Here is a 27,948-nt window from a genome sequence, read left to right on the forward strand (position 1 = left end):
GATGATTGAGTGTCAGAGCTTGAAACAACTTATTAAACATAACTTCACTTTCTGCATGTGCTCCATACAACTCAAGATTCACCCAATTGTTTACTGTCTGGGAATCCTCACCAACTTTGAGCTACATGCTTGGGCCTGGTGTTACCCACTGGCAATTCAGTGTGACATCCCTAGCCTAAGAGAATCTATGTGACATCCCTAGCCTAAAGAGAAACTATGTGACATTCCTAGCCTAAGAGAATGTGACATCCCTAGCCTAAGAGAAACCAAGTGACTTTGTCTTGTGTTATGATAAAGGGTCATGGGTTGGACCCTAAAAAAGTCAGTAGTAGTTGTCCAGAGTTTGGCTGTGGAGACAACTGGGTAGAGCTGTGAAAAGAGAATGTGTAGAGATAACTAGGAATCTGTGAAAAGCTATGTAGCAGCGTGGAGACAGTGATCTTTTCAGACAGAAGTTTTATGATAAAGTAAAAGAGAAGGTTAGCATAAGAAAAGCATGTATTTCCTCCTTTTGTCTTAGATTTCCATCCACCCTAAGATAAGATTTTTCAAGGCTCTCGCTACTCTGAGTTTTTCTCTTGCTACCCTGGCTAGCCTGCCATGGGCCGCATGCCTTGTTGCTATAAGAAAGTAAAACTTGCTGTGGGATTTGGAACAATGCTGTCAGAAGCTACCTTTTCTGGTACCAATATTTTCAGATGTCAAACTTTCCTCATATGGGTTTAATGCAAAAGATATTTTGAATTTTCCAAGAAAAACCAAAACATACGAATGGCTTTGGAAGGCATTAGTAGTTTGGCTACATGGCCCAAGCAAAAGAACCAGATGTAAATTAAGTGTGAAAAATTATTATTATTATTATTATTATTATTATTATTATTATGTTTTGAGGATTTTAACTAAGATATCCTCTAGTTGGAGTTAGGAGTGTTAGCTTAATTTCCAAGCTTGTTTTTTAAAAAGCATAGTTTTCAGTCTGTAGTCTGGTTAGACGTCCAGGCTGAGGCATCCCAAAGTGAGGGATTTTATTTTATTTTAATTATATGTCTGCTACAAAATATTATACTTGCATCACAGAGACAGTATAAAAAAATCTGAAAAGGCCTTATATGCCATGTACAATATTTAATAAATCAATTTCATCTAAAAAATTGGAAAGGGAAAGAAAAACATGGATACATTTCTAGATATAGATCATTTCTCAAAATTAAACAGTTAGGACTTAGAAAACCAGATTAGACTAACATGAGTAATGGGACTGCATAAACAAGAAGTCACCCAACAAAGAAACACCTGGCCCCTGATGGCTCTGCAGCTGAATCCTACCAAATTGTGAAAGAAGCATCACTTATTCTCAAACTGTTCTACCAGGTCAGCATTTCCCCCCACCAAAAAGGAGACAGAGCCCCAAGAAACAGAACTACAGACCAATGTCATTGATGAACATAGACACAAAAACACTCAACAAGATATTAAAACATCAGAATGGTCTCCAAGGTGACCGTGGTGGATGGATCCCACCACCATAAATGTAAGGATGGTTTGCCATATGCAAATCAATAAATATAATACATCCTCAGAATGAATTACAAAATCATAAAAATCATCTCACTAGAAGTAGAGAACATTGGCTAAGATTCAGCATTGCTTCATGATTTAAAACTTATTGGAGGCTCATCCCTAACATGATCAAGAGTATAGAAGAAGCCACAGCCTGCATCATATTGAATACAGGGAAGCTGAAAGCATTTCCTCTGTTATTTTTAAAAAGACAAGGACATTGGTTCCCACCATTCTCGTTCAATATAGTCCTAAAGATGTTAGGATGAACGACAATAAAAGTGCAGAGAAGACAAAAAGGGAGAGAAGTCAAATGTCAAAAACTCCATTACGGCTAGCAGAATCTCCACTCTGGCGCCTAAAACCAACATACAAAACTCACTAGCATTTTAAAACATCAACAAAGGAATTTACTGGAAAGAAATCATAAAAGCAGCCCCTTCACCTCAGTAAAAGAAAACAAAAAACAAGTTCCAATGCTTTCTACCATGCTTTAGGTAAAAGGAGTTAGTTTCCCTGTCTGACCAACAGTTTACCCTGCTCCAGCTCTGTTTGTTCCAGACTGACCTACCAGAGGCTGCAACTATAACCTTACTGGGCTTGGAAGGTGTCAGGGCAAATTCTTGCACTGGCAAGCCTTTGTTTGTAAGAAGGTGGTCTCGACTTTACTGCTGCTTTGAGTTAGTGCGGTGGGCATGCCTTATTCTGATATCAAGAAATGGCCTCAAACCTAGAGTAACTTTGGCCTACAAAATGATTTGAGGGCAAGAGCAGAAGGGGAAAATGCTGTGAAAGGGACAAGGTCATAAGGGTGACCAGATGACGGAAAAGTGGGAAAGGTGATCAAGACCCAAGAGGCAATACTGTGGGTGGGCGGATAGGGGGTGGAGCTGGAACTTTACATCCAGGCTCAAAGAGCTCCCAAGGGATATAAAAGGCAGACTGAGCACTAGGAAAGCAGCCTAGCCCAGTCCTGTCACTGGCTGAGTCTCCCAGAAGCTGCCCCACCAAGATGTCCTGCAGATTCGTGTTCCAGCTCCTGGGGCTCTGGCTGCTGCTGAGCCAGCCTTGCAGGGCGCGGGTCACGAAGGAGTGGCTGGACGAAGTCATCCATGTGTGCGGTCGGGAATATGTCCGTGCGGCTATCGATGTCTGCTCGAAGGCCATTGGCGTGGAGGAGCCAGCTAGGCGACATAGGCGAATGACAGGTGAGCCAGGTGAGCCAGCGCCCTCTTCCCTGCATTCTGTGCTTCCCACCGGCTGCCCACCAATTGGAAAGCCACAGTCCTCCGTGGTTTGTGATCCCCAGCCTCAAGTTTGGTCTTTATACCTTGCTTGGGTTCAAGAGTTTCAATGAGAACCCATCAGAGGGAGGTGGGCGTGCAGCCGCTGCCATCAATTTCGTGCTAGGGTAGCACTTGATCCAAATCTGGGATGTGGAGTGTGCCCAGGAAAACTCCTGCTCCCGGTATTGGTATTTGAGGCATGTCACCCAGCAAGCCTTGTCCTACATCTTTTTGAGTTGGGTCTTGCAGTTCAATCGAAAGAGTAGGGAAATGCAGGAGAAACCCTAGAGAAACCTGACGGGGATCAGTAAGAAGGGAGGCTCGCTTTTAAACTACCATGGCCAAAAACGCATTGGTGCTATAATCCAACGATTAAAAAGCAGGTACCCGTGTGAGCTCAAGTAGATTAAAATGTAATATTTGAGTTTAGTATCTATAAATTAAAACTATGGATTTCCAAGTAAGTCAAAAATATTTTAAATAAAGAATTTCAAGGCGCAAAACCCTGTAAGTTAACTCTGACCCAAACTATAACAGGCCTTTGCTTGTTTACTCTAAATACATAGAGAGTGATCATCAACTTTGCTTTGCCGCCAAGAAAGCCCTATCTGGACAAAATTTTTAGAGCAAGGAGGGACCAATAAGGTGAGTTAAGGTTAGAGAGTCTTACTGCAAAAAAGAGTTAAAGCTTCTGATACACATAAAATGGTACAGAATGTCACCTGCCATGCCCAGTTTAGACAATGAATGAGCCGGGAGCAGTGAGAAGATAAATTCCTTTCCCTCTGCCAAATTCCAACTGCTGAAGTGTATCATTGATATACTTCAATCCTCAGTAAACAACAGGATTGTCAGGAAGCTTTGTCCCAGGCACCTCTGTATAGGTGAAGGTTTTGGCTTTCTCTACAGGGTAAGCCTCCATGGCTAAACAGGCATCTCCCTTACACCCTTACGTTGTATCTCTTAGATTCTTTGGTTTTATTGCTTCCAGAGGAATGACTTACTGCTAAGCTGAAGAGCAGCAGCAAGAACTGAGCCTTTGTACTAAAACTGAAACATAACCAACATTTCCAGTTTTTTTGTTTGCTAAAACTCAATTTCTGCATTTGGAATAAGTGAGGCCAGGGAAGACTTTGTGTTACTGTAAGGGTTTTTTTTGGGGGGGGGAGTGAGGGAACTCTTTATTTTTGGCAGAATATTTTTTTAAACTCCTAACTGGCATTGCCACATGGAACAGTTAGTGAATTGTGAACTATAGATATGTATGAAGAAGGCAGGTGCCAGGTGTTTCTAAAGGGGTTCCCACAGCACTGGGCAAACCCCACACTTAACACTCTGGCACACCCTGGGAGACACCGTTCTCTTTGGGAAGCACATGGCTTGGGATTACCGTGCTTTTAGCCACCGGTTCTCAACGTGTGGGTCTAGACCCCTGGGGGCAGGGGTCACATAGCCTGCATATCAGGTATTTACATAACGATTCTCAGCAGTAGCAAAATTACAGTTATGAAGTAGCAATGAAAATAATTTTATGGTTGGGGGTCACCACAGAATGAGGAACTGTATCAAAGGGTCAGGCACAGCATTAGGAAGGATCAGAAGTACTGTTTAAAGCTGGGTCTCTCTGCAATATGCAATATCATTGATTGGAGCCAACACTCTGGGGAAGAAAGATTGCCATGGAAGTGCTTAGAGACATACTTGCCCCTCTGGTCAGAGCTGAACTGCTGTGAAATTCTGTCACTTAAACTTTATCCTGAAGCAGTAACTTGATATTACGGGCCACTTACAATCTTCAAATTTTGAAAATAGTTTTCAAGGATTACTTACTTTCACAACTCAAAAGCAATGAAGAAAATTACTCAGGCTAGAAAGCATGTAAATGACTGGGGTTTTGTTTTGTTCTGTTTTGCTTTGTTTTGAGACAAGGTCTCTCCACACAGTCCTGGCTGTCTTGAAACTCACTCTGGCTGGCCTTGACTTACTTCCTTGAGATCTACCTGCCTCTGTCCCCCAAGTTCTGGGATTAAAGGCATGTAGCACTAGAAAACATGAAAACTAGTATTTTCAATGGCCAACATGATTTCAGAAAAATAAGAGTTCATTATCAAAGGGTGAAAATTACTGTGATGAAAAAGCAAGAATAAGTGCTTAAGAAAGATGTTGGCCAGTGCTCAGGAGGCAGAGGGTCTCTGTAAGTTCGAGGCCAGCCTGATCTACAGAGTGCCAGGAAAGGCTCCAAAGCTACACAGAGAAACACTGTCTCGAAAAACCAAGATAAATAAATGAATAAATAAATAAATAAAGATGTTGGAAGGCCGTGTGGAATAAACAGAACCTTGGCAAGAACAACCATTTAGATAGTCAATACCTGCTGATTGTGTGTCAGTGTTTAATTGTATCCTGGCAAAATGGGTTTTGTTTTTTTGTTTTTTTCTATTCAACTGTCTGCAGTTTCCTGAATGTTCCTTGACATGACTGTTCTCTCCCCACCCACTTTCTTTTAAACGTAACAGAAGCTATAACCTCCTTCATCAAGGAAGACGCACAGCCTTTTGAAACGATGCCTAAACGCCTTCCAAATTCATCAGAGGAGCCCCAGGCAGCACTGTCTGAGGGGCATCCCTCTCTGCCTGAGCAGCAACAATATGCGCCTGTATCGAGCGATTCAGTTGGTAGCTTGGAAGACTTTAAGGAAAGTTTCCGTGCTACACAAGGTGAAGCCGAAGACAGCAGTCCTCCAGAGCTGAAATCCTTACACTTGGACACTCTTTCCCGGAAAAAGAGGTACACCGGTGTTTACATGAGTCATCAGTGCTGCTTCCGGGGTTGCTCAAGAAGATCTCTTGCTAGCATCTGCTGATCTGGAGCTGAGGGTGTACAACTCGCCCAGCGTTCACACGCATTCGTGCCCCCTGCTCGATGCCGCTTTCTGTTCCTCTTGATCATTTCCGGCAATCTAAGAAATGGATGTTTACATATGGATTTGTCATTTGACGTGAAAGAAATGTCCTCTGCATTATTGTAGTTCTGTTAATAACACGTTTATGCAAAACTCCTTTTGCCCTTTGAGTCTTATTGTTTTTTAATAATATCCCTTTAAAATGGCTATAGAATCTTACCACATAACCATATATAATAGTTCAGCTTAATACAATGCCCTCTTAGGAAATCTTAAGCCGTCTTCTGGCCTCTGCAGGCACCACACACGCAAGTGACACAGACATACATGCAGGCACAATAGCCATACACGTACAATTAAAGAGTAATGGTAAAATAAAATGCATATAAATATTTATTTATTTATTTAATATATTTTAATAAATCCACTCAACTGTGCTAATGATATGGACTGGGTAATAAATATGAACAAAAGATGGCTCCATTCACTAATGAGCTTTTAACAAAAAGATTTTAAACACTAAACAGTGTAATAATAAACTAAAATGATGTCAGAAGTAGGGAAACAGTACAAAGTAACTCATACATTCTCCTTTATTGACTTATTCATTAATTTACCAAATACTATGAACTTACTAGTAGTTAATTGATTATTTGTTGATAATACTATTAGTTTTATCTATTACACTAAAGCATTGTTAAGAACCTACTGTTTTCCAGACACTGTTCAAGGCAAGGAAGACATCACAGGAAACAAATTAGATGAAGATTCTTACCTGCTGGAGAACACATTCTGGTAGGATGGGAGTAAACAAACAAAGAAGCTAAATTGACCACATGTCAGTATGTAAGGGGTGGCATCTGAAAATACAAAGCAAGACAATAGGGTTACTATTGCTGTGATGAAACACCATACATAACCAAAGCAACTTGGGGGGAAAGGTGCTTATTTGGCCTATGTTTCCACATCACTGTTCATCACTGAAGTATGTAGGGATGAAAGTCAAACAGGGTAGGAACCTGGAGGCAGGAGATGCAGAGGCCATGGAGAAAAGCAGCTGGCTTGCTCCCATGGCTTGATCAGCCTGTCTTCTTAGAACCTATGACCACCAACACAGAGGTGGCTCCACCCACATTGGGCTGGGCCCTCCCCATCAATCAGTGACTAAGAAAATGCCCAACAAGCCTGCCTTCAGCCCAATCCTATGGAAGCATTTCCTCAGTTGGGGGTCCCTCGTCTCCAATGACTCTAGCTTGTGTCATGTTAACACAGAACTAGCCAGAGCTGGTGTAGAAAGCACAGAGCATCATGTAAATCGGGTGGGCTGGTACATATATTTTCATCTTTAAGTCTCCATCTATAAATGATGGGTATGCTCTTCTCTCACAGCGCTCCCCTGAAGAGTTCTGAGTAGAACATATGGCCCACTGTAGTTTGGATATTGGTTATTTCTCAAGGAAAGTGATGAGATTATCCTAATCTATATTATATCATCTTTAATAACTCAGACTGACAGTTGAATTTACAGTATTCATGGATGCCACTAGAACTGTGGCAAAAACCAGGGGAACAGAAAATGGAGAAGAGAGAGTCAGAAGTCAGAAAGAAATTACAGGTGGACATGCCGACTATATTACTTACATGCCTTTCTGTGGCTGGCATTCTGAAGTTGATGAAACTACTTCCATATAATAAAATTCCATTGGAAGTGATGAACAAGGCAGTTATCAATGCAGAGGCTCATAATGACTCAAAGTAGAGCGAATAAGTGATTGATTATCTAGTTCTTAGGCCTAACCTCGACATCTATATCACCTCCATCAAGGCCCACGGGATGTCGGGGAAGAGTGAAGTGGCAAAAACTGAAAAGCTTTAAAGCATGGGGAAGAGTGCTCTGCAAAGCTTTCTCTTGGACATGGACCTGGCAATTTGTGCCCTTCAGCGTTCCGTCAAGCATCAGGGATTGGGTTGAGAGCGCTTATGAGGTCTTACCCCTCCCTGAGAGGTGTCAGTTTCTGCAGGGGTGAAGTTGTCCATGATACAGGAAGTAACTTACCCATGCCCATTCAAGCCACTCAGTGAGTCAAAAGAAGAGCTTGGTTCAACATACATGAGTAAATATGTGTCATTCAACACATAAATGGCTCCAAGGGCAGAAACCACAAGACCATCTCAGTTGACATAGAAAAAGCCTTCTACAAAGTTCAGCATCCCTTTTGTGATAAACGCCCTGTAGATACTAGGAATAAAATGAGCATGTCTCAACCTAACACATCTTTGGGCAATATTATGCCAAATGGGAAAAAAACTGAGAAAATGTGCCCAAAATTATGAAACAAAACAAGGTTTCTCTTTATTGACTTGAATATAGTGCTAAAATTCTTAGAGCAACTAGAAAAAGAAATGCAAGAGATACACATATAAAAGAATGAAGTCCAAGTATCCCTACTTGCTGATGACACCATCTTATTATACCTAAGAGATACTAAAGATTGTCCCATTTATCCATCTCTTTTGAAAGATAGCTTTGGTAGCCACAGCAATCTTGGTCAGAAGTCATTTAATTCCAGTTCTTGAAATTATCCCTCCCCTGCTGTCCTCCTTAAGGTTCTTGCTTACAAGAAATCTTATGCTACTCTGTCTCTGTCAACCAACCAAGCAACCAAACAAACAAAAAAACAACCCTAAAACAGATACATGGACCAATGGAATAGTATACCAGACCCCAATAGAAGCTACACATTTATAGCCACCTAATTTTTGGCAAAAGTACCAGAAACTTATTATGGAGAAAAGATAATCTCTTTAACAATGGTGTTGAGAAATATGGATTTCCACACAAAGAATGAAATTACATTCTTCCACGCTGTATTTTTTTTTTTCGAGCCTGGGTTTCTCTGTGTAGCTTTGGAGCCTATCCTGGCACTCACTCTGGAAACCAGGCTGGCCTCAAACTCACAGAGATCTGCCTGCCTCTACCTCCCGAGTACTAAGATTAAAGGAGTATGCCACTAATGCCCAGCTACACTGTACATTTTTTTAAATTCAAAATTCTTCAAAGACTTTGAAACTTGAAACTGTGAAACTGCAAGAGGAAAACATAGGGTAAACACTTCAAAATCATTATAACCAAAGACTTTCTGAAAAGGACTCCCAACAGCACAGGAAGTAATCCCAATATTAAAAACTGTGATCAGATGATATTAAAAAGCTCCATACAACAAAAAACAAAAACCCAGCCACCACAGTAAAGAGTGTAGCCTACAGTATGGGGGAAATTATTTACTAATTATACATTCGACAAGGCAACAATATCCATCCTGTATGAAGAACTGCAAATTTTGGTTTTGGTTGTGAGCCTAGCCTTTAACAGCTGAGCCATCTTTGCAGCCCGAGGAACTGCAAATTTTAAACCCCATAAAAGCTAGTGTTATAATCAATAAATAGGCTAATAAATTGAGCTTTCAAAACAAAAATGAAAATGGCTTAAAAAGGTATTTGAACATTTTTTACCTACCAGGGAAATACAAAATATGACTGCTTTGATGAAATACGAATTATAACTGCTTTGAGAGTCCATCTCACACTATCAATACACAAAGCACATGGCAGCAAATTCTGGCAAAGATGTGAGGAAAAAGGAGAATTTGTTCACCGCTGGTGAGAATATGATTTTATGTTGCCAGTATGGAAGTTCCTCAGCAGACTGAAGATAGAACTATATAGAATCACCCAGCACTATGGTGCTTGGGAATATATCACAGGGGCTATGAGTCAACGTCTCACAGAGATGCTCACTTGTTCATTGCTCCACTACTCAAAATAGCTAGGAAATGGGAAGCCTAGATGTCCTTCAGCTGATACAACATGCTGTTACAAGGGCTCAGTAGTTAAGAGCATTTGCTGCTCTTTCAGGGGACCTGAGTTTGGTTCCCATTACCCATGTCAGGCAGTTCCTAACACTTGTACCTTCAGCTCTAGGTGACCTGACACCCTGTTTTGACCACAGTGGGCACTCACACTCAAATACACATACCCACACAATACTTAAATATAAAAACTACATTAGACAAAAGAAAATATGATAAATATACACAATTGGATTTTTATACATTCATAAAGAAATATGAAACTATTATCTTTGAAGGAAAACAGATAAATATATATATATATATATATATATATATATATATATATATATATGCACACACTGTGGCACACATACATACTGTAGCACACACTCACACCAGTAAATATGTACAATAAAACAATAAAGATTTATTATAAGAAGGATGTGTTCATACAAATAAACTAAGGCAAACTTTACCAGGAACAGGACACTAAATGATGTTTTCACTTACATGTGGACTCTAGATTTAAAACTATACATTTGTGTGTTTATATAAGTGTATGCTTGAATATGTGTGTTTGTAGGTCATGAAACTACAAAGGGGAGCCCGAGAAGGATGAGTGCCTAAGAAAGATAGGTGGGAATCAAGTAATAGAATGCAGGTTAGCAAAAAGCAGGAAGGGACTGCTGAAAAGGAAACTGAACTTGTGGGAGGTACGGGAGAGAGAGACTACGTGACAACAAACTGTAATGCCATAGGTGTGAGAAGATGCCATGATGAAGCCCGTCACTTTGTGTGCCAACCTACAACATTAATAATTTTCAAAGATTTATTTTACTTGATGTGTATGAGCGTTTGCCTGCACGTCTGTACATGCACCACGTGTATGTCTGGTCCTGATGGAAGCCAGAACTGGAGTGACAGACTGTTGCGAGCTGCCATCTGGGTACTGGGAAAGGAACCCAGTTCCTCTGCAAGAGCAGCAAGGGCTCCTAACCGAGGAGCCATCTCTCCAGCTCCAGTAATAACTTTTTAAAGTTAAAAAATATTACCCATGAAGGAGATGAGAGAATGTTTCTTCGAAGGGAAGAGATGCCTCATGCAACCACTACGCAAAAAGGAGTTCACATTCCAGGTGGAGTTTGCAGCATCTTCCATTATTTGTGTTTTTGGTTACTCAGGGTCCTCCTATGCTCTCATATTTTAATGGCAGTCTCTTGGCGAGGACGACAAGGAAAATGAATAAAAGCCAGGGAACGGAAACTTTTCTTTCACTTCTGAGCGAATAGGAGCCTATTTTCTTCAACGTCCTGCAAGCCGGAAGTCCAAGCAAGCCTGGAACATCCCACACCGAACCTCAGTGTTCTGGAAAAGATTGCGGGATCCCGAGCACTGCGTGAGGGGGGCGTGACGAGGGGGCGTGGTGTGGTGGGGAGGGGGGGGGCGGGGCGGGGCGATGGCCGTTGCAGCGAGCCTGGCCCTGCGGTGGAGCCCAGGGATGAAGCAGCTGTGCTGTTCATGTCTGTTGTGGTTTGGACTCCTACAGGCTGCTTTCTCCTGGGAGGAAATGGAGAACAGACCCAGGAAGCTGTGCGGCAAGCACCTGCTGTCACAAATCATAAAGCTCTGTGGCCAAACCGATTGGACACAGTTTGAGATCGATGAGCAAACTTCTCTGGGACACATCCCTCATCAGAGCTCACATCCGCCTAAAACCCTCAAACCTGAGCAAATCCCTTCTTCTTCGGCCTGGAGAAAATTCACACACCCAGGTAAAACTTTGAACGGAGGGTGGGTGTTTGCTCTCCACTGTGCATTGCTTAGACTCGACTTTGCTCCACCACTGAGTTTCTGCGGGAAATAGAAATTTGTGCCTAGAATACATGTAACTACAATTTTAAAACATACAAACCGATGTGACGTTTACTTTAGATATAGAATAATGTGGTCAGAGGCGTCCTCATTAAAAAGAGGTTGCTGTGGTTTCAATATATCCCCCAAATTCCATGGGTTAGAAGGCTAGTCCTCCGTGCAGCAGTGCTAGGAGGTAGGGGCTAGTAAAAGGGAACTAAATGTCCTTGAGATGAATTCAGGCCATCATCACAGATGTAGATTGTCCTCAGTGAATTTGTTGCAAAATCAGCTTCATTCTCCTCTCACTTTGTTGTTCTCACACCCTTGTCCCACACCTCCACTATGGAATAATGTTACAGGAAGGTCCTTGGACACTGTCACATCTACAAACGATGAATTGAATATTGTTCTTTTGAAATTAGACACTGCCAGGCATGGTGTCTTGACAGTAGAAAATGGATAGAGGTGGTTGAGGAGGGGGTCTTAGTTTAGAGGAAACACCAGGAGAAAGACCCCTCTATCTGAATTATACCTGGAGAAGCACGGAGATCAGGGTGGCCTGGACAGGAAATGAAACAATCAGCTCAGGTCAGTAAGGTTCATTCAGAATGTCTGACAGAGTAAACAAGCAGACCCAAAAGTGCAGTGAAAACCAATAAAGGACACAGGGAAAGATTGAGGAGATGAATTCCGGCATGGATCGTTCATCTATGCAGATAGGCAGGAAGGGAGACTATCTGGGAATAGATGTTAAGAAATGAGCTCAAAATGGTGAAATTCCCTGATGATTGCAGCAGCCGCTGGCTGAACTCAAATTAACATGAGGAACTGAATTTTGTGACCTTGACCCACCCTTACTGGCTTCATATAAGCCTTTCTCCTATGTTGGTAAGATGTATCTAAGATTTACTTAACTGATTTCATAGTTGTTGTTTTTTTTTTTAACTACATTTGTAACTGAAATCACTTATAAGAACTTTAAAAAAACAAAACTCAGTATTCTTACCTGGTTTGGAAATAGGGATTATAAATGAGCTTCATAAAACGACATGGAACTGTTTGAAAACTACTGTTCTTTAAAAATAGGTGGAATCCATCTCTAAAACCATCTATGTGCACATCTTCTAGGGCATGGCTAGCTTTGCTTTAGATTTCCTTGTCATTGAAGTACTTAAGTTTTGGATGTCTGTGTGTGTGTTAAGGTTTTCACAGAAATTCATTTCATCTTGATTCCATACGTTTAAGAATTAATAATCATTTATTTAGAAACTTGGTTCTACCTATACTATTCTTTTCTTCCTGTATTTTGCTCACCTTTATCTTTGTGTTCTTGTTTAGTTTAGCTATGATTCTATTCTGTTTTGTTAATCAAACAGTAGCAGGAAAGGGTAGCAAGTAGTCCTCTAGCTTCAGGGACTGAGCTTCCCTGGCAGAACATCATGAAAGAAAGGAAGAAATGAAAGACCCAGTGATGAATTCAGAAGGCCCACCCCCATAATTCTCTTTTCTTTCCCCTTTTCTTCCTCCTCTTCGTCCCCCTTTCTCTTTTTGCTCATTTGTATTTATGTCCCTTTATTCCATGACAAGCCTCATAAAATCTTTTCAGTCTTGAATCTCACTAACTTGTCTCTTTCTAAGCATTAGAGCAAAAAGAAGCAAACTCACCAAGGAGGAGTAGACGCCAGGAAATAATCAACCTGAGAGCTGAAATCAATAAAGTAGAAACTAGGAAAACATTACATAGAATCAATGAAACAAAGAGTTGGTTCTTTAAGAAGATCAACAAGATAGACAAACCTCTAGCCAAACTAACCAAAAGGCAGAGAGAGGGCATGCTAATTAACAAAATCAGAAACAAAAAGGGAGGATATAACAACGGACACTGAGGAAATCCAGAGAATCTTCAGGTCATACTTTAAAAGCCTGTACTCCACAAAATTCGAAAATCTAAAGGAAATGGACAGTTTTCTTAATAAATATCACTTACCAAAATTAAACCAAGATCAGATAAACAGTTTAAATCGACCCATAACCCCTAATGAAATAGAAGCAGTCATCAAAAGCCTCCCAACCAAAAAAAGCCCAGGGCCAGATGGCTTCACTGCAGAATTCTACCAGAAATTCAAACAAGAGCTAATTCCAGTACTCCTCAAACTGTTCCGCACAATAGAAGCAGATGGGATATTGTCAAACTCTTTCTACGAGGCTACAATCACTTTGATACCAAGCCACACAAAGATATGACTAAGAAAGAGAACTACAGACCGATATCCCTCATGAACATCGATGCTAAAATACTCAATAAAATATTGGCGAACCGAATCCAAGAACATATCAGAAAAATCATCCACCACGATCAAGTAGGCTTCATCCCAGGGATGCAAGGATGGTTCAACATATGAAAATCCATCAATGTAATCCACCATATAAACAAACTGAAAAAGAAAAACCACATGATCATCTCACTAGATGCTGAAAAAGCCTTTGACAAAATCCAACATCCCTTCATGATAAAGATCTTGGAGAGAACAGGAATAACAGGAACATATCTAAATACACCAAACCAATAACCAACATCAAACTAAATGGAGAGAAACTCAAAAAATCAGGAACAAGACAAGGCTGTCCACTCTCTCCATATCTCTTCAATATTGTACTTGAAGTTCTAGCTAGAGCAATAAGACAAGAAAAGGGGATCAAAAGTATACAAATTAGAAAGGAAGAAGTCAAATTTTCACTATTTGCAGATGACATGATAGTCTACATTAGTGACCTGAAAAACTCTACCAGGAAACTCCTACAGCTGATAAACACCTTCAGCAAGATAGCAGGATACAAAATTAACTCAAAAAAATCTGTAGCCCTACTGTATACAGATGATAAACCCAATGAGAAAGAAATCATGGAAACATCACCTTTCACAATATCCACAAGCAACATAAAATATCTTGGGGTAACACTAACCAAAAAAGTGAAAGACCTGTACAATAAGAACTTTGAGACTTTAAAGAAAGAAATTAAAGAAGATACCAGAAAATGGAAAGATCTCCCATGCTCTTGGATAGGTAGAATTAACATAGTAAAAATGGCAATCCTACCAAAAGCAATCTACAGATTCAATGCAATCCCCATCAAAATCCCAACACAGTTTTTCACAGATATTGAAAGAACAATACTCAACTTTATATGGAAAAATAAAAAACCTAGGATAGCCAAAACAACTCTTTACAATAAAGGATCTTCTGGAGGCATCACCATCCCTGACTTCAGGCTCTACTATAGAGCCATAGTTCTGAAAACAGCTTGATATTGGCACAAGAATAGACAGATAGACCAATGGAATCGAATTGAAGACCCAGATATTAACCCACGCACCTACAAACACCTTATTTTTGACAAAGGTGCTAAATCTGTACAATGAAAAAAAGATAGCATCTTCAACAAATGGTGCTGGCACAATTGGATTTGGACATGCAGAAGATTGCAGATAGATCCATACCTGTCACCATGCACAAAACTTAAGTGCAAATGGATCAAAGATATCTCCATAAATCCAGCCACACTGAATCTTCTAGAAGAGAAAGTGGGAATTACGCTTGAACAAATAGGCACAGGAGACCGATTCCTGAACATCACGCCAGTAGCACAGACACTGAGGTCTGCTATTAATAAATGGAACCTCCTGAAACTGAGAAGCTTCTGTAAGGCAAAGGACACAGTCAGTAAGACAAAACAACCACCCACAGAATGGGAAAAGATCTTCACCGACCCCACATCTGACAGAGGGCTGATTTCCAAAATATACAAGGAGCTCAGAAGCTAGCCACCAAAACACCAAACAATGAAATTAAAAAGTGGGGTGCAGAACTAAACAGAGAATTTTCAACAGAGGAATCTGAAATGGCTGAAAGACACTTAAGAAAGTGCTCAAAATCCTTGGCCATCAGAGAAATGCAACTCAAAACAACTCTGAGATACCACCTCACACCTGTCAGAATGGCTAAAATCAAAAATACCAATGACAACCTATGCTGGAGAGGATGTGGAGAAGAAGGAACACTCCTCCATTGCTGGTGGGAGTGTGAACTTGTAAGACCACTCTGGAAATCAGTATGGCGGTTGCTCAGAAAAATGGGAATCAATCTACCTCAAGATCCAGCCATTCCTCTCTTGGGTATATACCCAAATAGTGCATGTTCATACAACAAGGACATATGTTCAACCATGTTCATAGCAGCATTGTTTGTAATAGCCAGAACCTGGAAGCAACCTAGATGCCCCTCAACTGAAGAATGGATAGAGAAAATGTGGTACATTTACACAATGGAGTACTACTCAGCAGAAAAAAGCAATGGAATCTTGAAATTCGCAGGCAAATGGATGGAACTAGAAGAAACCATCCTGAGTGAGGTAACCCAGTCACAAAAAGACAAACATGGTATGTACTCACTCATATATGAATTTTAGACATAGAGCAAATGTTTACCAGCCTATAATCCTCTTCACCAAAGAAACTAGGTAACATGAAGGACTCTAAGGGATAAATAGACCCCAGGAATAGGAAGTGGCAGGAACTCCTGAGTTAATTGGGAGCATGAGGGTAGGGGAGAGGGTGCTGCCACAATAAGAGCACAAGAAGAGGAGTAGAGGAGAGGAAATGGAGGAGCAGAGATATTGAGTAGGGGGAAGAATAGAGGAGAGAGAGCAGGATGAGAGATACCATATTAGAGGGAGCCACTATAGGTCTGAGAAGAGATCTGGAACTAGGGAGATCTCCAGAGACCTACAAGGATGACACGATCTGACAATCCAGGCAATGGAGGAGAGGATAACCTAAAAGCCCTTCCCCTAAAATGAGATTGATGACTACTCTTTATGCCATCTTAGAGCCCTCATCCAGTGGCTGATGGAAGCAGAGACAGACATCCACAGAAATACACTGAGCTGAAATCTGGAATTTAGTTGAAGAGAGGGAGGAATGAAGATCGGAAGGGTCTGTACCAGGTTGGAGAAACCCATAGAAACAGTTGGCCTGAACAAGGGAGAGCACACCGACCCCAGATGCTGTCTGGGAGGCCAGTACAAGACTGATCCAGACCCCTGAACATGGATGTCAATAAGGAGGCCTCTGCACTCCAGGGAGCCTCTGGAAGTGGATTAGCATTTTTCCTTGGTGTAAGAAGGGATTTTGAGAGCCCATCTCACGTGAAGGGTTACACTCTGGCCCTGGACACATGGGTAATGGCCCAGGCCCAGCCCAGGAAGAGTTGGTGGACTTTGCAGAGCCCCCGTTGAGGGCCCTACCCTGCCTGGGGAGTGGTGGGTGGATGGGGTGGGGGGTAGGTTGGGGTGGGGAAGGAGGGATGGGGGTGAGGGGAGGGAGAGGGAGAAGGGACTTACATTTGAAACAAGCCTGTTCCCTAACTTGAATTAATAAAAAAAATTTCTAATTTGAAATTTGAGGAAGAATCATCTAATTTCAAAACACAGGGATCTGACAAAACCAACTAATTTTCCCATAACCCACGAATCATCCACCATAATAGTTTTCTGTCTTTGAGCTTGCAATGGAGTTGCGCCACCTAGAGCATGGCTTACAGAGCTGGAGGTTAAGGCCTCAGGAAAAAAAAAATGTCCTCCTAGGAAGTACTGAATATGGCCACAGTGGACATGCAGGAGTTATTTTAGTTTCTGTCACCCAGCGTCCAGTGTTGACTGAATTCAGAAGAATGCAACAATAAATCTGTCCCTTGAGCATATCTCCACTTCTCACATCTTTACATTTTGTTAAAGAACAAAGTGTTTCTACTAACTACCTAGTTATAACCTACACAAACAAAGACAGCCTGACTGGAAATGAAGAAAGGCAACATGTGAAGAAATAAAGATGAGCATGGGATTTAATAGGTATCCCTCCAAAGATGACATACAAGAAGCCCATAAGAAGATGCTCTGAATTACCATAGGATCCAGCAATTCCACTCCTAGGTTTAGACCCAAAAGGACTGGAAACACGAACACATACAATGGTGGGTGCGAATATCCGTGGCAATGTTATTCATAATAGCTAAAATATGAAGACAGCCAAAATATCTAAGACCCAATAGCTGGACCAGTAAAATGTAATGTGGGGAAACCACACAATGGGAAGTTACTTAGCCATGAAAGGAATAAAGGGGGAACACATAGGACATCCCAGATAAACATGGAGAATATTATGCTAATTGAAACACAGGCAAAAATAACCACACACCAGAAGCTACTCCTTGTGTGAACTTTTCGTAGAAAAGAAAACAGAGGGAGAGGGCATGGGAGAGAACTTTAGTGGTTACTGCTGGCTTTTCTGTTGTCGTTTCTGTTTGTTACTGTTTTTGAGAGGTGGAAGAACTGATCTGGAATTGGATTGTGGTGATGGTGGCACAAGCTTGTAGATAAACCACAAGCCACTGATTTCACTGCTGTAAAATGCTGAATTGTACTGGTGTAAAATGCTACAGCCAGTGAGTAGTATTGTAATAAAAATTATTATTACAAAGTATTCAAAGGCTGCTAAGTCTTCTCAAGCACTGCACCTGTTTTAGTTAAAACTATGTTGCCTTGGAATAACTGTACTTCCCAACCTTTATCTGAAATTAGTTTTAATAATTAGCTGATTTTAGTATTCTGATGTTAAATTCTAATAGAAGATTTGAATAAATAGGATTTCTTTTCATTCTCCCTCAACAGTCCCTGCATCTACCTCTCAGGAGAAAGTAATAAACACTTGGGAAGGCCAGCCAGTGCCCGACTATCAGTTTGAGAACACCAACGTGGTTCCTGAGAACACAAGAAAGTTTTCATCCCATGATGCCAATCCCTATCCTGGTGTTGTAAAACTTCAGAAGAAAAGCACAGACAAAATCAACACCCACAGCAGCTTATTTGGGAGGAAACATCCCCAAAGGGAACAAAGAGGTTTCTCAGATAAATGCTGCCTTAAAGGGTGTACAAAGGAAGAGCTGGCCGTTGCGTGTCTCCCGTATGTTGATTTTAAAACAAATAATAAACGTCACTGGTAACTGAGATGTACAAACCATCGTAGAAACTATGCTAGCTTAACAAATACTTGCTAAGTCTAATTTACCACTCATTTATTCTTGAAGTGATGCTTGTAAGTTATGCTAGATTGTGAACTACATTGGAGCAGTGAACGACCATAAGAGCCATGGACAGTGCCTTATGGTGGTGACAGACATCTTGGTATTTAGTGACTCCTTTTTGTCATATTTTTTTCCGACTTTTTTATTTGAATTAGAAACAGGATTGATTTACATGACAATCCCAGTTCCCTTCTCCCACCCGTCCTCCCCTACCACCCCCCCAACTAAAACCCTACCTATCACATATCTTTCTGCTCCCCCTGGATGGTGAGGCCTTCCACAGGGTGTCATCAGTGTCTATTGTATCCTTTGAGATAGGACCTAGGCCCACCCCTGTGTGTCTTGGCTCAGGGAGTATTCCTCTATGTGGATTAGGCTCCCAAAGCCAACACCTATGCTTGGGATAAGTACTGAACTTCTACAGGAGGTCCCGTAGATTTCTGAGGTTTCCTCACAGAAACCCATGTTCCTGGGGTCTGGATCAGTCCCATGCTGGTATCCCATCTATCAGTCTGGGAAGCAAGAGTTCCTGGATGTTCAGGTCAGCTGTTTCTGTGGGTTTCACCAGCCTGGTCTGGACCCCTGTGCTCTTCACTCATCCTTCTCTGCATCTGGGTTCCAGTTCAGTTCAGTTATTAGCTGTGGGTGTCTGCTTCTACTTCCACCAGCCGCTGGATGAAGGCTATAGGATGGCATATAAGTCAGTCATCAATCTCATAATCAGGGGAGGGCACTTAAGGTAGCCTCTCCTCCGTTGGAATCTTGAAATTTGCAGGAAAATGGATGGATCTAGAAGAAACCATTCTGAGCAAGGTAACCCAATCGCAAAAAGACAAACATGGTATGTACTCACTCATATGCAGATTTTAGACATAGAGCAAAGGATTACCAGCCTACAACCCACACTGCCAAAGAAGCTAAAAAACAAGGAGGACCCTAAGAGAAACATACATAGTCCCCTAGAGAAGGGGAGAGGGTCAAGATCTGCTGAGCAAATTGGGAGAATGGGAAGAGGGGGGAGGGAGCTATGAGAATGAGAAGGGGAGAAGAGGAGGGATGCAGAGGTCATGAGGGAGCAGAAAGGGTGAGTCAGAGGAAGAATAGATGATAACAAGAATGGAGATAACATAATAGAGGGAAATATTTTTGGTTTACAGAGAAATCAGGCACTAGGGAAATGTCTGGAGATCTACAAAGGTGACACCAGCTAACGATCGTCATATATATCTTAAAGGTGATGTTACTATAAGTGCCACAATCTATGCAGACATTTGGAAATTACCTATTCGGGGTTTGTCATTGTGACTGAAAATTCTTAAGCTGCATTTAAATGGATTATGGAACCTTATAATTCTTTCTATATAATACACATATTTGTATCCATAACTGCTATGCTCATTTCCATAAACTAACCAGTTTGTCTCAGCAACTTGAAGCAACTAACATTACCTCTCAGAGAAGCTATTGTATGGTAATAGTAGTGGCTACATTTTTAGGGCCCGGAGTTTTATTCATGCTCTTTTCCTGCTGAGCCATCTGGCCAGCCCTGTGTGAAATAATTTTAATGATACAAAGTTGAGAAAAACTTAATTTGAAGTTTTCAGAATAGAATCCTTTCCCAGTAATTGATGGGTAAGTGTAGCACAAATAAAAAAAAAAAAAAAACCAGAGACAGATATTGGGGTCCAGGCCAAAGATCAGAAAAGCAAAGCAGCCAAGTCACTAGAGAGTTCTCACCTCTACCAAGAACAAGACCAAAGGGGGAGGGGGGAATGATCCTGTCCTCAGAGTAATTGCAGTGCTTTCCACCAAAACCTCAGACTGCCCTGAGACTGCACTGAGCTCCTACCTTATATTCTTCTCTAGTGCTGGTATTGAAGGTGTGATCTTTGTTTCTCTTTTAGACTGATTCACTCTCGTGTATCCCAGGGTGGCCTTGAACTCACAGAGATCCATCTGACTCTGTCTCCTGAGTGCTGGGATTAAAGGTGTGACCACCACTGCCTGACCTATATGGCTAACTAGTGGCTTAGGTGTGTGGCCATCTAGTGGTTCAGTGAGTCTAACTAGTGGCTTAGCTCTATACTCTGATCTTCAGGCAAGCTTTGTTAGCTTACAAACAAAATATCACTACAGGTAAGCGACATCCAAAATCTTCTTTAGTTTTCTTCCCAAGTGTGCCCTATAATATTATGCTCAGTGGAATATTTTTATTCCTCTTTGACTGCTGTATGTCTTAGAACAAAACCTCTTTTCCACACAAATCTACATTTCCTATGCATTTGAAAAATGTTTTGGTTTTCTACTGCTTTCAGAGTAGAGCCTGCATTTAGTTACTTTTGTGAATAGAGAGAACTACCAATTTTGATACAAATTTATGTCATGGTTGAATAGGTCCACAAAGATTTAGGTGAAAATTTACATTTAGATCTGGACAAAACTTTAGATTTGTTAAGGAAATGGGTGTTACAGTAGGGAGGGACAGAGTGGCCCCCATCCCTAGCAATGCTGTAAGCAAAAGAGGAAAAGAAAAGGCTCGCCAAACTGCAGAGGCTCACAGTCTGGCACTGGCTAAATGTTAAAGAAGGGAGGTCTTTGACTCACACAGCAAGCAGATACTGGAGAAGGGCCCCTGCACTTCCCAGCCTGCTCACTGGTGCTGGGTGAAGGAGAATCACTTGAAAAGAAATCTTATAGTCAAAATGCTAGCTGGGGGAGAAGGAAAAGGGCACAAGATCTCCTGAGCTAATTGGGAGTTTGTGCGGGGGGGGGGGAGTTAGGAGAAAGAGAAGGAGAGAAGAGGAGGGGAAAGGACATGAGGGAGCAGGAAGATTGAGTTGGGGGTGAATAGAGGAGAGCAAGAAAAGAGATATCATAATAGAGGGAGCCATTATAGGTTTAAACAGAAACTTGGCACTAGGGAGATCTCCAGAGATCTACAAGGATGACACCAACTGGCAATCTAAGCAATAGTGTACAGGCTACCTTAAATGTCCTTCTATGATAATGAGATTCATGACTACCTTATATGCCATTCTAGAGCCTTCATTCAGTAATTGATGGAAGCAGAAGCAGACACCCAAAGCTAAACACTGAGCAGAACTCCTGGAATCAAGTTGCAGAGAGGGAGGAGTGATGAGCAAAGGGGTCAAGACCAGGTGGGAGAAAACCACAGAAACATCTGACCTGAACAAGGGGGAGCTCATGGACCCCAGACTGATAACTGGGAAACCAGCATAGGACTGACCCAGCCCCCCTGAAACTGGATGTTGATTTGGCGGTCTGGGCAATCTATGGGACCTCTTGTAGTGGACCAGTATTTATCCCTAGTACACAAATGGACTTTGGGAGCCCACTACACATAGAGGGTTGCTCTCTCAGCCTAGACACATGAGGGAGGGTTTAGGCCCTACTCCAAATGATATGACAGACTGTGAAGATCCCCACGGAAGGCCTCATCCGCTGGGGAGCAGAAAGGGAATGGGAGAGGAGGTCAGTATGGGGCAGGAATGGAGGGGAGGGAGAGGGAACTTGGATTAACATGTAAAACAAACTTTTTCTAATTTAAATGAATAAAAAAAAGAACCCAGTGGGGAAAAATGCTAGCTGAGGGAAGCAGAAATTCCTGAAGTTTTTCAAAAAATAATTATTTTATTTTTAAAAGTAGCATTCAAAGTATATGGTCATGGTTCTATAGAGGAAAAGAAACAATAGTCTGGGTTGCTTTGTTTAGCATAACAATTCACAACCTTACACGTTTTCTTGAAAATGTTATAATTTTATTTTTCTTGATAGTTGAATAAAATTCCATTGTGTATATATATATGTACCACATTTACTTAGTCCATTCACTTGTCAATGACCACCTAGGCCAGCTCCACTTCCTAGCCACGGTGAACAGTGAAGGTGTAAGTATGGAGGTGCAAGAATCTCTGAGATGTTGTCTCTGAATCCTTTAGTTATATACCTAGGAGTGATATCACTAGCTCACATGGTTGTTGAGTGATATCACTGGCTCACATGGTTGTTGGTTTTGTTGTTGTTGTTTGTTTGTTTGTTTCCAGACAGGGTCTCACTATGGAGTGCTGGCTGGCGTGGAACTCACTCTGTAGACCAGACTGGCTTCAAATTCATAGATGTCTGCCTGATTCTGCCTCCCCAGTGCTGGGATTAAAGCCATGCACCACCTCACATACTGGTTGTTCTTTCTAAAAAAATTTTTTTGAGAAACATCCATATTGATTTCCACAGTGGTTGCATCCATCTATATTTCCACTAATAGTGAATCCAGGCTCCTCTTTACCCACATCCTTGTGAGTACTCATTGTCACTTGCTTTTGTGACATTAGCCATTCTGGTAGGAATGAAATAGAATCACAATGTAGTTTTACTTAGCATTTTCCTAATGGCTAAAGATGTTGAACACCTTTAAAAACTATTTATTGTTCACTTTGTTTCTTCTTTTGAGACATGTCTAGTAGCCTATTTATTGATTCAAAGATTTGTGGGTTTGTGGTGTTTAACCATTGCAGTTTGTATATCTGTCAAAGAAGTATACAGCTGTGAAGTTTCTCCCTTATTATGTATGCTGTCTTTTCACTACACTGCTAGTTTCTTTGCTGTGCAAACCTTTTTAATTTGCCATGTATAGATTCTTGGGTTATTCACTGTACTACCACTATCCTTTTGCTTATGCCTGAATCTTGATGTGTTTTCTCTAGCAGCTACAGTAATTAGGGTTTATAGTTAAGTCCTTGATCCATTTGGAACTGATATTTGTGAAGAGTGAGAGATATGGATCTAATTTCATTCTTCTGCATACAAATACCCAGTTTTCTCAGCACCATTTGTTGAAAAAGGCTGTATTTTTTCCCAGTGTAAGTTTTTGCACCTTTGTTGAAAACAGTGCTTATAGGACTTATTTCTGGGTTCTTTGTTCTGTTCCTTGGTATACGTGTCTGGTTTGTGCCAGTGCCATGCTGTTTTTGTTACTGTTGCTCTGTGGTATGATTTGACATTAGGCACTGTGCTATCCAACAGTGCTCTTTTAACTTTGTGTTTCCATATGAATGTCAGTTTCTCCCTAGTTCTGTGAGGAATGTTTTTGAGATTTTGATGGTGATTGCATTGAAGTAGCAACTACTTTTGATACTGTTGCCACCTTCACTATATTAATTCTGTCAAGCCAGAAGCACAGATATTTCCATAATCTAGTGTCTTCTTCAATTCCCATTTTTAGTACCTTAAAGATTTCATTGCAGAGATCTTTAACCCCTCCCACTAGATTTATTCATGAATATCTTTATTTTTGTGAAGCGATTATGAATGGATATTTTTCATTTCTTTCTGCACCAACTTATTGTTGGTGTATAGAAAAGCCACTGGTCTATATATTATTGTTTTGAGTCATGCAACTTTTCCTGGGGACATTTACCAGATCTTAGACTTACCTTGTGGAGACGATAAATTCTTTTAAGTTTAGTATAATGACATAAACAAATAGACACTATTTAATTTTGTTCCTTTCCTATTTATATCCTTTTTATTTCTTTCTCTGGTCTTATTTGTTCTAGCTAAGACTTCAAGTACTACAATGAATACCAGTTGGGGGAAGATTTGTCTCATTCCAGATTTTAAAGGAAATGTTTTTTGTGTTCTCTAATTTTATATAATATTAGGTATACATTATATAGAACTTTGATTGTGTTGAGATATATTTATTCAATTTCTAATTTCTTTTGGACTTCCACCAAGAAGGAATGTTGAGCTTTGTCAAGACCCTTTCTTCATCTATTGAGAGGATCAAGTGATTTCTGTTCTTAAGTCTACTTATATATTGCATTTACTGATTTGCATATGTTCAACAAAACCTTGTCCCTCAGATTAAAACAACTTGGACATGATTTAGGCTCTTCTTACTGTAGTCCTGAAATCAATTTGCCTGTATGTTTTATTGAGAAGCTTGTGTGTGTGTTCATCAGGGAGATTGCCCTATAGTTCTTTTTGTGTTGTTTTATCTACTTTTGGCACTCTTGGCTGTTTCCTAGGAAAGTCCTAGCTTTGAAGAATGAGTTTGGTAGTGTTTTTTACTTTCTATTTTATGGAATAGTTTGCTTGGAAATTATTTGTACTAGGTCTCTTTTAAAAGCTTGTTGAAATTAGCACTGAATGTTCAGTTTGGGACTTCCCTTTGAAGTGACACTTAATTACTCTTTGGTCCCATAACAAGCATTGTGAATTTGGGTAACTCATATATGTTTGAGAATTTATTGATTTTTCTAGATTTTCCAGTATGTTAGAAAGTAAATTTTCCTTAGTGATCTTCCTTATTTCCTTACAGTTCATTGTGCAACTTCATTTTCATCTCCAATTCCATTTTGTCTTTTGATTCGTTTGACCAGGGGGTTGTCAATCTTGTTTCTCTCTTCAAGACATAAATTTGTCTAGGCATTGTTCTGTTAATCTGTTTCCTTAATTTCTGCTCTGACTTTTATCTCACTGGATGCTGCATTTGGGCTTGGCTTCTTCCTCTTCTAGAATTTTGAGGTGTGTCACTGAGTTGAACTTTCTCTGACTTCTTTTAAAATGTGAGTACTTAGAAAACTTCCTCTTACAACTTTTTTGGTGGGTTGTGCTGATTTGTATCCGAATTGAAGAATTTAAAAATCTCCACTATTCATAAGAATCTGTACTATTTGATCTTCATATATTTGTGTAGTTTCTGTGTTTTCTCTTGCTGTTAATACCTTGTTTTATTCTACCATTGCATGCTAAGATAGAAGGAATTATTTTTAATTGCTTTGCATTCGTACAGGCTGTCTTCATAGTCAGTCATGATTGACTTTAGAGAAAGTTCTATTACCACTGAGAACCTATAGTACCTATCTGTTATATGAAATATTCTGTAAATCTCTGTTAAATCCAGTTTATTTGTGGTATAGTTTATATCTTTGCCAGATTTTAGTTTAGGAGACCTATCCAAAGGTGAGAATGGCAACCAAAATATTCAATCGTACCTGGACATACCTGATTTTTCATGCCTTTTAGTGTTTGTTTTATGAAACTAGAAACTACAAGGTTTGGTTACATCAATACAAATTCTCATATCTTTTTGATAACTTGTTCCATTTTTAAAAAAATACATATATATTGTTCTTCTCTCTTCTAATTAGTTTTCGTTCAAAATCTACTTCATCAGATGTGAGAGTTGTATTAGCTTGCTTATGGCTTCTGTTTGCTTTGTAGATTGCTTTCCATACACTTAGTTTTTCTTATCTTGGACAGTAAGATGTCTTTGAGATGACACATAGTTGGATCTTGTCTTTTAATGTGGTATTCATTTTTTAGTTGATAAGTTGAAGCCATTTGCACTTACTGTTATTTTTAGAAGGGTCTGCTATTTCCTATGGTTTTGTTGGCTGCTGTTCTGGCTGGTTGGGTTCTTGATAATTCTTCCCTTCCTATCCTATTAGTATTGAAATTTTTCTGTGTGTTGGAAATGATGAGCTCCTCCCAGCTCCTCTGATCATCTATTCCTCTCATGAAATCTATTTTTTTCTGTGTTCTCATGGATGAGACTTTGTGTTTCTTTTCGTATAATATTCATTTCTTAAGTATTTTCTGTAGTGCTGGCATGGCTGTCATGAATTGCCTTAATCTATATTTTCAAATGTTTGTATTTCTACATCAATTTTTTTGATGCAAACTGCAGGAGGCTTTATTATAGTTGTTTAATGAGCTAACCCCCATGTTAGCTTGGGTCTTTCATCCACCCATCATGGCAGATGGCTAGGAAAGACAGCTCGAAGCATCTGCATAGAGATCTTATAGGGCAGCGTAAGGGGAGTGTCTAGGGGTATGCACAGACTCAGGATTGGTGTGGCTCCAGGCTTGGAGGGTTTGCCCTGTGTTGATTGGTCAACTGGTTGTTATGGCCCATAGGCCCTCCCAGGGTGGTTGCTATGCTCTGCGAGTCATTGCTGTGCACTTGTCCGAAAAGCACACCCAGAGCCATAAAACATAGCACCACCAGCTAACTTCTGATTGGTTCCTTGCCATGAGGCAGGCATCTGACCTCCTAGTGACCAAGGCAAGGTCAGACAAGCACATGTTCGGCTGTTATGGCTGCCAAAATGGGGAGCTGGTCCCTTCATTCCCCCATTTTCTTTTTTGGAGATTTCAATCATGGAATTGCTGTCTCTCCAGCATCACCATCAGGGAGTGAGAGATATTGGCGTCCCCATGCAAGGGAGTTCCTACTGACTTAGCATTTCAACCAGGGAAAATGGGCAATGTATTCTTTCCCAAGCTACTTCCTCCTGACTTTGGGATGAAGTTAGGGACCCAAGAAGGCTGAAATGCTAGTCAAAAGCAAAAAAAAAAAAAAAAAAAAAAAAAGGGAATTTAGGCAATGGGGAATCCATCAGGAGCTTCTGGTTGGCAGACTCTGTTGCAGAGACAGGGGGTGTCCACATCAGCTGGACTGGTTCACATCCACAGCAAGTCCAGGGCTCGAAGTCTACTTAGGAACAGCCTGTAGTCAGCAACTGATATACTCAGATGTGTCTGCCAGAAGCAGAAACCTGTTTAAGATATGTTTAAATTAGGAACAGACATTAAAACTTATTTACTAAAGCCCACAGTGCAGAAAAAGCAGCTATCTAGATCTGTTCAAACAGCAGGAACATATTTATAATTTTGAGCCTAGCAAAAACTACAGATTTGGGCTAGAAGCATATACATTTTTCTTCTGTCCAGAGAACCAGGTATGGATTGGACAGAGGTGCCTTTGGCCTGATGAAAAGCCCCTTAAGTTTATATTTAGATGACAACCAGAATAAACCTAAAAACCTTGAGTTTGTGCCTGAACAGTAAATAGTGATTAGTTTATCAGATAACATGCTGACTATAGTTAGTCTATAATGGATCTGACTGCCTGATGCTGTCAAGCTGACAACCATTAATATTTCAGAGATCTGAGAAGGGTATATTTTATACAGTTTCTGAATCTATTAAAAAGCAACAGAAGCCAGTTAGAAGCCAGTCCATATACAGTTAGCCATACCCAAGTCTCTCCATTAGCATTGGAGGCAGAAGTATCAAAGAACAGCAATCTTCGCCAGGCCTATAAGGTGAGTTTTTTTTTTTTTCTCTCTCTCTCTGTGGAAGATGGACATGGAATAGACTGACCTTGTTTTGTCTAGGCACAGGGGTACAATCAATTTTCCAGTGTCCAGAAGCTTTGTCCACAGTCTTGGCCAGGTTCTGGCAGGCAGCTAATGTCACATTTGAGCATCTTGCTCACTGGTCAGCATCGTCATCATCCAGGTGCAAGAACTGGGGTGCCTCATAATCTT

The 27,948-nt window shown here is 40.6% G+C and overlaps 2 protein-coding genes across 2 annotated transcripts; both read left to right on the forward strand.

Annotated features, from left to right (window-relative positions):
* Window positions 1-2,543: 2,543 nt before the first annotated feature.
* Window positions 2,544-5,805, forward strand: LOC100758313 (prorelaxin). Its single transcript, XM_035443096.1, has 3 exons — window positions 2,544-2,768; window positions 5,032-5,034; window positions 5,363-5,805. Exons 1-3 carry the CDS (start codon window positions 2,573-2,575, stop codon window positions 5,707-5,709), a joined length of 546 nt encoding a protein of 181 aa, XP_035298987.1. The 5' UTR covers window positions 2,544-2,572; the 3' UTR covers window positions 5,710-5,805.
* Window positions 5,806-11,097: 5,292 nt separating this feature from the next.
* Window positions 11,098-18,511, forward strand: Insl6 (insulin like 6). Its single transcript, XM_027406767.2, has 2 exons — window positions 11,098-11,371; window positions 18,180-18,511. The coding sequence occupies exons 1-2, from the start codon at window positions 11,098-11,100 to the stop codon at window positions 18,509-18,511; spliced, it is 606 nt and encodes a 201-aa protein (XP_027262568.1).
* The last annotated feature ends 9,437 nt before the right edge of the window (window positions 18,512-27,948 follow it).

Source organism: Cricetulus griseus, chromosome 3, assembly GCF_003668045.3.
Source record: "Cricetulus griseus strain 17A/GY chromosome 3, alternate assembly CriGri-PICRH-1.0, whole genome shotgun sequence".
Taxonomy (NCBI): Eukaryota; Metazoa; Chordata; class Mammalia; order Rodentia; family Cricetidae; genus Cricetulus; species Cricetulus griseus.